Source organism: Primulina eburnea, chromosome 3 (genome assembly GCF_022965805.1).
Source record: "Primulina eburnea isolate SZY01 chromosome 3, ASM2296580v1, whole genome shotgun sequence".
NCBI classification, from domain to species: domain Eukaryota; kingdom Viridiplantae; phylum Streptophyta; class Magnoliopsida; order Lamiales; family Gesneriaceae; genus Primulina; species Primulina eburnea.
In genome coordinates this window covers 11,165,469-11,178,451 of record NC_133103.1, presented here as the reverse complement: position 1 = coordinate 11,178,451, position 12,983 = coordinate 11,165,469, and the positions used below count along the sequence as shown (strand labels likewise).

The 12,983-nt window shown below is 32.9% G+C and overlaps 2 protein-coding genes across 3 annotated transcripts; both read left to right on the top strand.

Moving 5' to 3' along the window:
• Positions 1-1,469: 1,469 nt before the first annotated feature.
• LOC140828229 (uncharacterized) lies at positions 1,470-6,862 on the top strand. Its single transcript, XM_073191216.1, has 16 exons — positions 1,470-1,617; positions 1,916-2,039; positions 3,076-3,139; positions 3,262-3,383; positions 3,477-3,530; positions 3,644-3,763; positions 3,846-3,965; positions 4,067-4,202; positions 4,493-4,663; positions 4,759-4,911; positions 5,056-5,253; positions 5,369-5,510; positions 5,598-5,754; positions 5,848-5,964; positions 6,054-6,180; positions 6,402-6,862. Exons 2-16 carry the CDS (start codon positions 1,933-1,935, stop codon positions 6,648-6,650), a joined length of 2,037 nt encoding a protein of 678 aa, XP_073047317.1. The 5' UTR covers positions 1,470-1,617; positions 1,916-1,932; the 3' UTR covers positions 6,651-6,862.
• A 3,550-nt stretch (positions 6,863-10,412) lies between these two features.
• LOC140828228 (dof zinc finger protein DOF5.7-like) lies at positions 10,413-12,247 on the top strand. Of its 2 annotated transcripts, XM_073191215.1 has the most exons (2): positions 10,413-11,305; positions 11,498-12,247. In XM_073191215.1, the coding sequence occupies exons 1-2, from the start codon at positions 10,999-11,001 to the stop codon at positions 11,977-11,979; spliced, it is 789 nt and encodes a 262-aa protein (XP_073047316.1). In that variant the 5' UTR covers positions 10,413-10,998; the 3' UTR covers positions 11,980-12,247. The 2 variants fall into 2 exon arrangements, with proteins under 2 accessions (XP_073047316.1, XP_073047315.1); XM_073191214.1 differs by having other exon boundaries at positions 10,418-12,247.
• The last annotated feature ends 736 nt before the right edge of the window (positions 12,248-12,983 follow it).

Sequence of the window (12,983 nt, the reverse complement as noted above, 5' to 3'; positions counted from 1 at the left end):
TTATCGGATTTGAGATATAATTATAATATTCCACTTCCTCAACTAAAAAATGTATAAAATAATTCAACATATATATACAATTTACATAAACTGTATTGTATTTAAAATATATAAGCTGGTTAATTAACGAATTTAAATCAACTCTATAAATTCATAGTCCTAAATTTCAGCCAAGTTTTTAAATACATTTTGTCATTTATTTGTGCCCTTCAAGAAAATATTGACAAAATATATTTGGCCCTACTATTGTTATAAACTAATATTTTGGTGCACGCGTGGCTTGTTTTTATATAAAAAAAAAGCTAATTCAAAAATGTAAAAAATATAATATTTTCGTAAACAAATAGTCACCAAAACGCAATAAATACTTCAATTTCATTATTTTACAAATGTGATTGCTATTTTGATAAATAAAAAGAAAACATCTAATGATTAGAAAAAAATAAGACCATATAAAATGACTTATTTGCTTAATAATTTTTGTTTAGCTGAGAATTAAGTTAAAATATAATCATTATTTCACCTAAAGTTTCACCAATTAATTGAAAATTTAAAGGATATCTATTGCAATAGTGTAATAGTATAGTAAGATATCCGTAGATATTACGAAATCTCAATCGAAATTTCGGCCTTTTCACGCACCGAAACAAAAGAAGACACTTCTTAAAAAAACAAAACACGCGATAAATATTTTTTTTAAAAAAGAAAAATTTAACTTAAATTTGAAATTTTGGAAGATAATTTAAAGCTTAAAGATGAAAAATCAGTAGTTGCTTGCATATTCAAAAATATTATTATAATCATACTACTATGAATTAATTTACATGATATGTCTTTTAAAATACAGTAAAAAAATATTCCACGGCTTTCTAACTATTTTATGGTTGAATGGAATGCTGCCCATAAAATACTTATCCTGATTTAAATTAGATAGACGCTATTTCTTGTATTATAAAAGTCCATAAACAACTACGATACACAATCCAATAAAACTTCAAATTACTCCTGGTCTTCATGATACATCTGATATCTATCCAATTTCCATTTATACTACAGGCTATATTTAAAATGAGTGTGACGATATCACATATCTTTATTTGAGATATCGGTCAACTATATCTATATTTACAATAAAAAAATAATATTTTTGGTATAAAAAATAATATTTTTTTCATGCGTATATCTCTTATGAAACGGTCGCCTATTTTACAATAAAAAATGATAATTTTTATGAGTAACTCAAATAGAAGATCTGTATCACAAAATTGATCCATAAGACCGTCTCAAGAGTTTTTGTGTTTCATGAGTGTCCCAAATATAAGACATGTATCATATAATTGACCCATGAAACCGTCTCGATAGTTTTTCTGATTTAAATTTTGATTTAAAAATATCTGTACATATCTCTATCATCTACGCATATAAAAAGGGTGTTTTCTCGTCTAAAACATCGACATTCTTGACGAACGTAAGTTGGTTCCTTTACGTTGTAGTCATAAAATACAACTGCTCCCTCCACAAATAATCGACTTTGTGCATATAACAAAGCTGAGTTTGATTATTTGTTTCAACCTTGGATCTACGATTCTCTCTTTTCGCCTCTGCGTAAATTTTAAGGTTTTTTCTCTTCTTTATGCTCCTTTTTTGTTGGTGAGTCGTGTTTCTTATTGCCGTTTGCTCGGAAGTTTTTGTGTACGGGTATAGTTTCTCAAATCACATTAGCGTTGGCCAGTAGAATACTTCAAATCAAAAGTTTTTAAAATCTGCGTATTTTCTCAACAAAATAGCGTATTTTTTGTGGTTGAATATTTTGAATCCGTGTTCATACTTATACATTAAATAATTAATGGTGTCTATAATTTCCAAACAATTGTCTTGTGTACAAGAAACTAATAATATGAATTTTTATTCACAGGTAATTTGTTTAGTTTTATGAAGGCAAGAATGGAGTTTCGAACTGTAATCCGCTTAGTGTTGGTATGGATTGGAATAAGTTTTCATATAATGTTGCTTGTCAACTGTGCCAAGATCCCAGACGCGTACGTTATTCACCTGCATTTTCAGAACTTTTTATTTTGTTTCTCGTTTATTTATTATTATTATTATTATTATTATTATTATATATATTACTATTATTACTTAGTTATGCATGCATGACTAAAAGTTTGATTGAATTCTAGTATTAATTATAATATTACGTTACAATATTCTTTTTTATTATCTTTCGTTCACTTGACTTTTCGTATTTCGCGTTTGCCTCACTAAGATTATGAACCAATTTTTTTTTTTTTTTTTTGTTTTTAATTATCTTCGATTATAGATTATGGCCATGCTTTTCTTACATATCGTGACCATATAATTTATGGATAAAAAATATTATTATAAACATATATTCAAGGGGATAGTTTTTATTAGGTGAAAAGTAACATTAAATTCTCGCATAGTATGAGTAATTAGCTATTAATATATAGTTAAGAATGTGAAAAGTTACTTACTTATATAACTTCGGTCAGTAGTCAACTTTCGGGACATAGTTAATATATTTTTAATAGAAGATATAAAGACAAATCTTTCTTACAAAATTGGTTGATACTATTTCGTGACATTAAGCAAATAATAAATTAAGCAAATAATAAATTTTAATTTGGTCGAATAAACGGGTTTATTTAATTTACTTAATTAATTTCCAGTTTGTTTAATTATTTAATTTTCATCTAAATCGGTGAATCGGATATATACATATAGTAGGTGTGCCACCAAATTGATTTCTCTTTTTTGCTTGCTTGCTTGACGTATTAATCCTCTTCGTATTTGTGGAGAAGTCGAACGAAGACTAATTTCAAATTTTCCAAGTACTGGAACTAAATTTGAACTCTTTGGGCATGATTCGGTCTTTTAAAAAGCATTTTAAATTATATAAATATAAAGTACTAAGTGACCTATATTAATTCTTTATCTTCAATTTTTTTTTTTTATAAAAGTTATATTTTTTAAAAAAAAAAAACGTAAAAATCAAATGGGGACTTTCTATTAGAATATTATTATTATTTGATTTTTTCTCTGTTGCTATTGCAGATGGACAGCAGATGGTACTTTAGATTCGTCTCTTCCACTAACGCTGCGTATATACAAGCATCACGTAATTAAAGTTTTTAATTCTCTTAAAAAATGAGTAATAAATAAAAACGTTTAATTAGGCATATTTTATTTTATTTATTACCTTTAATTGAGAAATATTACGAATTTATATATTTTTCGCAGGTGGAGATGAACAACGGCATTGTTAAACTGCAGTTATCGAATCCGTCCGGATTGATAACCGGGGTTGGGTATGGAGGGATTGAAAATGTACTCGAATATCGCTACAAAGAAACACGGAGAGGGTGAGTGTATGTATATATATGCGATTAATACGTATTAGCTATATAGTTTCATAATTTTTTTTTTATTAATTTTGGTAACTTTGTAAATTGTAGGTATTGGGACATCGTATGGAGTAATCCAAAGACACGCAACGGTTTTTTCTCAACGTAAGATTTTAAGTTTCCCGGTTATTATACAACTTTAATTAATGTAAACATTCCAAGGTTGGTGTAGCATGCATGCAAGCACAATTTGATCTCATTTTTCATTTATTCCGCAGATTGGAAAGTACAAATTTCAAGGTTATCGCAAAAACTAAAAATCATATTGAAGTTTCCTTCACAAAGACGTGGAATTCTTCTCTGGGTGACAAAGCACTACCCCTGAATATAGACAAAAGGTTCGATGCATATTATTCAAATTTTATTTTATAATTTGATCAGAAAACATTAAATCGTAAGCATAATTTTTTTTGTCTGCAGATTTATAATGTTGCGTGGAGTTTCGGGTTTCTATACATACTCAATATTCGAGCACTTGAAAGGATGGCCTGATTTGAATATAGATGAAGCAAGAATTGCATTTAAGCTTCACCAAAATATGTAATAATTTTCTCAATAAATCTTGGATAAGATTTCGTGAACTTCAATTCTACTTTCTCCATATATGACAAAGTTATATATGACATGGTTTAATTTATTAGGTTCCATTACATGGCTGTATCGGACAACTTGCAAAGGATCATGCCTACAGATTATGATCGAACAAGAGGCCAGGTTCTTGATTATAAAGAAGCCGTTTTACTCACAAATCCTGCCAATTCCACTCTCAACAGACAGGTTAATTTAGTTTAATTTTATTGTACATTTTTTTATGACAATGTAATTCTAAGTCGCTACCTTTCAGTGTGTATAGAGCAAACCTAGTGACTAATGCAATAACCTACAAACCACACTAGTCATGTAAATCACCATGTGCCACATACTCACCCGAGAAAATTTGGGGTGGGAGATATAGATATTCTTGACTAATAATCAAACATTCACATATTTTAATAACTCGGACACCGAACAATTTTGATATATAATTAATTAAGTTTGAGATTTATGAAAAATATTAATTAATGTAGGTGGATGACAAGTACCAATACTCGTATGAAAGTAAGGACAGCCATGTGCACGGGTGGATTAGTTACTCTCCTCGCGTAGGGTTTTGGGTGATAACACCGAGCGACGAGTTTCGCGCCGGTGGCCCTGTCAAGCAAGATCTTACATCTCATGTCGGTCCAACATCTTTAGCTGTAAGTATTTGTCTTGGATCCTCAACGGTAACAGTCGATTTCTGATCAAAAATTTGACAACATTATTCCAGCTAGCTAATAAATCATGTGTGCAGATATTTTTTAGTGGGCACTATGCTGGTCCAAATTTCGGAGTTAAATTGCGGAATGGAGAGGCCTGGAAGAAGGTCTTCGGCCCGGTTTTTATATATATGAACTCTGATTCTGGAAACAAGCCGATTTCCCTTTGGGAAGATGCCAAACAACAGGTAAATATATATGATCATATCCCGCATATATATCGACACCCGCCCCTAGCTCGTAGCATAGTTACAAGCTTCTGTAATAGTTGTTCCCTGCTTGGCACATACATACTAGCATATTAATCACTTTCTTTACGCCGTGATATTTAGATGGCGATTGAGACCAAGAAATGGCCATATGATTTCCCATCGTCCAAGGACTTCCCTCGTGCCAATCAAAGGGGTGCAATTTCTGGTCGATTGTTGATCCATGACAGATATATTAACAGACGCCTTATACCGGCGAAATCAGCATACATCGGATTGGCACCACCGGGAGATGTAGGATCTTGGCAAGAAGATACCAAGGTAATTAATTTACTCGGCACGGCTGGACTAACTCAATGAGATAAACAATAGAGTTCTACACTTCTATGATTATAAAGTTTCCTTTCTAATTGAATTTCAAACTATTAAACCTCAGGGTTATCAATTTTGGACTCAAACTGATGAAAAGGGACATTTCACAATAAGAAACATTAGAGAAGGCAGGTATAATTTGTACGGTTGGGTTCCAGGGATCATGGGAGACTACAAATATGGCCATGATGTAATAATCAAACCAGGTAAAAAATTTACCTTCCAACTTTCCCACAGTCGAATGCTGATATGTGTTGTTTATAATTCCTAAAAAATGTAAATCTTATATTCAGGAAGTCAAACTACAGTAGGTGACATTGTGTACGATCCTCCAAGAAATGGTCCAACTCTATGGGAGATAGGAATCCCGGATCGTTCTGCCGCCGAGTTTTTCGTGCCTGATCCGAATCCAAAGCTGATGACCAATTTACACATCAATGGCACAGAAAAGTAAGTTAAAGCCGCTTCAAGTGTTCACTCAAATACATGGCTTGTACTTTTAGATAAGGCCTGATTTTATTAACACGAAGTATTTGAATCCAGATTTAGGCAATATGGGTTGTGGGATAGATACACGGATTTATATCCTACTCATGATCTCGTTTACACCGTTGGGACTAGTGATTATCGAAAAGACTGGTTTTTTGCTCATGTAAACAGGTAATTTTTACTTTCAAATTTTGCCATTAAGTTTGTTTGTAATATATCTATGATCTTTCTTGTTTCAATTTTTGAGTTTTATTCTACAGGAAAGTAGGAGTACATGACTACAAACCAACCACATGGCAAATTTCATTTGATTTAAGGAATTTGATCAGGACAGGAACCTATACTCTCAGGCTTGCTCTGGCATCTGCTAATTACGGTGAAATACAAGTAAGTATTAACTAGTTAAACTTTTTATTTCGTTACCTGGCCATTCTTGGATTATTTATAGGCACCCGTTTCAACATTAATGCTGCTTTACGAAAATGTTTAAATCGATGAATTTTATCCGCAAAAAAGACACGGGATATATTTTAATTAGATAACCTTGTGAACAAAATTTTCTCCATGCACCTTACATTTCATATCTAACTAAATTTTTGCATTGATAGGTGAGGATGAACAACCCTTATTCAAGACGGCCCCAATTTACGACGAGAAGAATAGGAAGGGACAATGCAATCGCAAGACATGGAATTCATGGACTATACTCTTTGTATACTGTGAAATTTTCAGGGTTTCAACTGGTGAATGGAAGGAACACGATATATCTAAAGCAATCAAGAGACGAAGGTCCATTCATTGGGGTTATGTATGACTACATTCGCTTCGAAGGGCCGTCTCAAGAATATTATCATTAGATCCCTACGCTATTTTTTCTTCCTTTCGAGCTTACCAGAAAACAAATGATCCGTGCCACGTGCGCTTTTTATATATGTTTTGTTTTTCTTTTGGTTATATCTATCCTAGAAATTATAGGAAGGAAACTTAATCTTTAGGTCCGACCTAGCTTCCGAAGGGAAGAGCTAGAAATTTCAAAAACGATTCGTTTCATTTCATATAAACATTATATTCTTTACATGAATCCGTGCAATTTGTACATTTTTTCTTATAGAATTCGTTATTAATTATTTGTCTGAATATTCTATTTTCATGTCAACCATAATAATTTACCAACTTTAAACAATTTGCTCGTGTATGAGTGAGTATGACACAGTATACTAAATTATCGACTAGCTAGTGACGACTTAACATATAGTGATACAAATAAAATTGGAAGGAGTAATCACGTGTGACTCTAGGTACGGAATATATATATATATATATATATATATATATATATATATATATATATATATATATATATATATATATATATATATATATATATATATGTGTGTGTGAGGCCCGGGGCCGAAGAGGGCGGGGGGTGAACGCCGGTGCCATCAGTTGCACGGACAATGAGCGGCTCCTGGCAGGCTTCTAGGTGAAGGGAACATGAATGAACCGATCCACACGGGAATGAGAGGGATTCCGAGACTGGGCAATGTAATGGACTGAACAGTTGAAGAGGGCTTAAAAGATTTGATTGGTACTACTCATATCACGAAGGTGCATCTTCTTTTCGGTAGCTCATCACATAAGAACTCCACAGTTAAGCGTGCTTGACTTGGGGCAATTTTGGGATGGGTGACCTCCTGGGAAGTTTCCCAGGGTGCGTGTGAGTGAGGACATAAGCACGCTGGAAAGACCCGTCTTGATACAGTGAGGACAGTCGTCGAATCTGGGACGTTACAAGTGGTATCAGAGCCGACCTCTCTTAGTACGGTGTGGTTCGGGGACGAACCACGCGGAAGCTGGTGGGCATGTAAGGCCCGGGGCCGAAGAGGGAGGGGGGTGATCGCCGGTGCCATCAGTTGCACGGACAATGAGCGGCTCCTGGCAGGCTTCTAGGTGGAGGGAACATGAATGAACCGACCCACACGAGAATGAGAGGGATTCCGAGACTGTTCAATGTAATGGACTGTACAGTTGAAGAGGGCTTAAAAGATTTGATTGGTACTACTCATATCACGAAGGTGCATCTTCTTTTCGGTAGCTCATCACATAAGAACTCCAAAGTTAAGCGTGCTTGACTTGGGGCAATTTTGGGATGGGTGACCTCCTGGGAAGTTTCCCAGGGTGCGTGTGAGTGAGGACATAAGCACGCTGGAAAGACTCGTCTTGATACAGTGAGGACAGTCGTCGAATCTGGGACGTTACAATATATATATATATATATATATAAGATTAAATGAGCAATGATATATTTAATCTAATATTTGCTAAACTAAAGAATAATTTTAAGGGTAAATTCATTTTTATATTAAAATATAAAAAAAATTATAATGATTGGAATGTTATATAATTTTACTCAAAAAAAGAGAAAAGTATATTTTTCAATTTTAAAATACTTATATTTGGATCATAATTTCATAAGTATCATATGATACCAAAATATCTCCACTCAGATACATTAATTATATAGTTATAAGCCATACCATACCCATACCCATAATTTTGTAAGTATCTCAAGTGAAAAATTTTCAGATGGTTCTATGTCCCCTCCATTATCGTACTATGTCTTTTTTCTATTTATATTCAGGTGGGGTTTGTACTCTCTACACATTTCTCCATCAATTCAATGCATTTCCCATGTATAAATTGATACCTAATTAGCTAGTTAAAGTTGTACATTGAACAAATAAATATATAATAATATACAGACATAACACACATGATTATGTATACACATATATAGTTTGAGCCAGAGCAATTAACTGATTTACTCAGAAACTCTTCTCGTAGAAAAAAAAAATTATATATATATATATATATATATATATATATATATATATATATATATATATATATATATATCACCTGAAGATGAAAAAAGAATAGACAGAGATGCAGAATCCTGTCGAGTCGAGGCTATCATGCACTGAGCTCGGTACGGTTCACCAACTAACCTATCTGCTGCTGTCTCCTATATATATTTCTACCATCTTCCCTTTACCTTTACCTTTCCCTCGTAGAATTTTTACCTTGCATGAATTATCACTACTCCTAGTCCTAGGTTCCATTAATTTATTCCAGTTTCACTGTTAATAGTACGGAGATACAGGAAATTTTAATTAAATACCTCTCTTTCATTTTGGAATAATTAAAAGCATTTTTTAGTTGGTAGTCTGTTTTTGTTTTTTGTTTTTTTTTTTTTAGAAAAGAGCCGTAAATAAGAATGAATCTTACATGCCTTATTTCGGATGAATTTTTTTAATGGAGCGTACGTCTTAATTACATAGTTTGGATACTAACTTGACGGGATTTTTAGTTTTTCAATGTCTTATCGAGTAAAAAGAGCGCGAGGTCTAAACTCTAAAGAGTTGCCCCTTGGGTGAAGGGAATGTGTCATCCCAAAATACTTGAGAGGAAAGAAAATATAAGGAGCCTAACATGTCATTTTTTATTCTCAAAATGGTCATCTTTGTTTTGTGTTTTGGTCATGTTTGAGTTTCGGTCGATTTAATTTAAATTATATTTTGACTTTTGATAGTTTTACTAAAATATTGATGTGATATTAAAAATTACTGATAAGACACAAAAAATACGAACGTTTTCGACACCACATCATTCGATGTCATATTCTCATTCCACGTTCAATAAATAAACCATCATAAGTGAATATGTGTTACATGTATATAATATAATATCAACGTTCTTTTGATCTAGAGATTATATTGAAATTTGTAATGTACAAAAATAAATTTTTATAATAATTATTTTTCTATTTTTATAGATAGAAATAAATGCATTTTTTACTCAAAAATGATAGTTATTAAAAAAATATAAAAATAGTTTTTTATGATATCTTTAATTAAAATAAATAAAAATAAATTATTTTTGTGTATTTTTGGTTTATAATTTTTTTTTACAAAACTCCAAAAATATTTGCTATAGGTCTCTAATGTATTGTAGCTTAAAAATAATATAATGATAATATAATAGCATTGACTAAGAAATGAGAAAAAGTACTATTTTGGTACTATATTTGTTTTATTTTTATTTTGGTCATGCATTTTCAAATTTTTCAATATTTGCCGCTATATATCTTCGTCTCTTTTACAAATTAAATCATTTTTTATGCCATGACATTGAAGTGACACAAATGGATGCTGAAAAATTATTAAAATTATAAAAAAAAGAAAATATAAATAAGTAAGACTGATATTTAATTTGAGGACGTCTAGAATCCCAAGAAAAACAAATATAGAATACCACAATTTCAATTTTCTCTCATGGGAAATAAGATTATAATTAGAGGGTTTAAATAGTTGATCTTTTTAAATGGATATTACACAATATATAATTTTGGCATCCGGAAGAAAGTGTAGAAAACTCTGGGGCACAATCACATGCACATTAAATTCTAACCAATCTTTCCATGGTTCTCATATATGTACATGCGTGATAGAAAGAAAGTTGCCACCCAATTACTTTCATAGCATTGTGGTCCTATATTTTTTTTTCTTTCTTTTTTTTATTTTTTTATTTTTTGGGTTGCACTCGTTTATTCTTCTAAAACAAAAATTTCTTCCTTCTATTATTTTCTTTTCATTTTTCAAGTACATGTGTGTGGATCGATCTCTCCATTCTACCTGATCCCCATTAGATCATCTGCTGTACTTTTTCTTTTTTATAGAACCCCACCTTCCCATATCCCTACCCCCACCCCCACCCCCACCCCACCCCGGCCACCTTATTTCACTGTATATGGCTTGTATGTATATATAACTTTCTGGTAAGATATGCTCGCTCACTTTCACACACACTACGCGCACACTTGAAATCAACTTTATTTCATTCCAAGACCAGATCTAACTCCCCCAAACACATCTCGTAAAGTTTTCTGTTCATTCTTGAATCTTGATGAAGATCTCAAGAAACAATGAACAATATTTTCCCCTTATCTTTCAACTCCATGCATGAAATTAATTATGAATTCATCAGCATCTTTCCCTCCAAATCAGGAAACTGTACAAAACCAAGCATTTGGAACATGAATTTTTAGCTAATTTCTCTGTTTCTTCACATGTTTGTTTAGTGTAAGTTCAGATTATTCTATACACCTTCCTTTCTGCATAGGGTTTAGTTCACAAGTCTTGCATCATGTCGCCGGATAACAAATCACTAGCTGCCGGAAAACATGAGTGCCAGGGCTCCACCGGCCGGAGAAACACCATGGCACGGTCTCAAGAACCGGCTCTCAAGTGCCCGAGATGCGATTCAACCAACACCAAATTTTGCTACTACAACAACTACAACCTTACACAGCCTAGGCATTTCTGCAAGACATGTAGAAGGTACTGGACCAAAGGAGGGGCCCTTCGCAACGTCCCGATCGGAGGTGGCAGCCGGAAAGCCAAGAAACTGAAGTCTTCTCAAAGGGTCCCGGGGGATTCAAACGGACCATCCGGTAATATTGGTGGGTTGAAATTCTTTCAGAACATTTCACCGGCCATGGATTTTCAGCTCGGAGGTTTGAATTTACCTAGGCTCCACTCGACAAATCCCAGTCTTTTCAACCAGTTCGTATCTTTTGAACACATATCAAGCAGCTCTAATGCAATTTCTTCAAGCCATTTTCTTAATCTCAACCCTTCAGCAGGTGCTAATTCTCCTGTACTTGGATTCAGAAGCGCTACTCCAGGGTTTCAAGAAATGGGAACTTTGAACATTAGCAGCAATCTTGCATCTTCAATCGAATCAATGAGTTGTATAAACCAAGACCTTCACTGGAAGTTGCAGCAACAGAGATTGAACGTGCTGTTTGCTGAAGATAATCAGAAAGTGAACAGCACAACACTCCAATTGGCTTCAAACATTGAAGTGCCAATGAGTGTTCAGAGACCACAGCCCATTTTATTCCAAAATCTTGATAGTTCAAAGCAAGATTCTTATGGAATTGGAACTTCAAGAAAAGAAGTTGACTTGTCAACTGAATGGTTCTTTGATAATTCTTATGCAACTGTGACACCAACTCCAGCAGCAGGTGGAAGCCATGGAAATAATCATGAGAACACAAGCCATTCTTGGAGTGGAGTTCAAGCATGGAGTTCTGACTTGACTCAGTACAGTGCATTGCCCTAATTAATCAAGATCACGAATCTTTCTCTTTTCTTATGGAAAAATGGGAAAAAAATTGCGAGAAAAGGGAGTAATTTGAGGTTTACTACCTGTTAAATAATTAGCTTCATTTCATCTCGATTGATGTTCCGAATATAATGTTCTTTTAGTCTCGATTTGTATGATCTCTATAGAATCTCAGGTGCGTTTGTCGGATAGTTCCATAGAATGTGTTGTTGGTGCCTCCTAAAATGGAGCTTGATCAGGACATTTCGCGTCCATTATGTAATAAATTTAAGGTTATTAGACAACAAATTAATATAAAATTATTACTCGTAAATCAAATGTATTATTCTTCAGAGTAGTCTAACTCAAGAACCCCGGCCGTACGTATATATATATAGTATATAATAAACTAGACTTTGGTCATGTATCATATGTGCAATATTGGCTAATTAATTAAATTCGTTTAAAAATTTAATTGACAGTCAACTAATATTTATCATATGTGAAACTTTTCAACTTTCTAAAGGATTATGAAAATCAAGTAATTAGATTTGTCCTTTCTACATTGTATTGCTAAATACCAATATTTGGACCGTACGCTATTATTGATAATGAAAAGAAGCTAGGGATCATATCTTAGATTTGTTTGTATTATAGGATAGGTAGTGTGGAGTCAGTCAGTTTTCAGAACTCTTATTATATCGAGAAATTGGTTTTCAGTCTTCAGCCGTCGATTTTTTTTGTGTTCAGTTCCTGAGTATTTTTTTAATACCACATTTTCACATGAAGTGTACCACATTTTGTATGACATAGTACCACGATTTTGTGGGTAAAGAGTGAACCCAAAGATTTGTTTTGATTGGGGATTTTTCACCAACTTCTCCATTATATATATTCAGAACTCTTATTATTATTATTATTATTATTATTATTATTATGTGTGTGTGTGTGCGCGTGTGTGTCAAAGTATTTAAGGAATTTTATTGTCATTTGTGTAAAAAAAAACAATTAATATATGAAAC

What these genes read in the sequence shown, in the direction of transcription:
- LOC140828228 (XM_073191214.1), top strand. Translation starts at nt 10,999, where the DNA reads ATGTCGCCGGATAACAAATCACTAGCTGCCGGAAAACATGAGTGCCAG.
- LOC140828229 (XM_073191216.1), top strand. Translation starts at nt 1,933, where the DNA reads ATGAAGGCAAGAATGGAGTTTCGAACTGTAATCCGCTTAGTGTTGGTA. An exon ending in CCCCTGAATATAGACAAAAG is followed by an intron (nt 3,764 to 3,845) that starts GTTCGATGCATA and finishes TTTTGTCTGCAG; the next exon opens with ATTTATAATGTTGCGTGGAG. An exon ending in ATTCCACTCTCAACAGACAG is followed by an intron (nt 4,203 to 4,492) that starts GTTAATTTAGTT and finishes TAATTAATGTAG; the next exon opens with GTGGATGACAAGTACCAATA.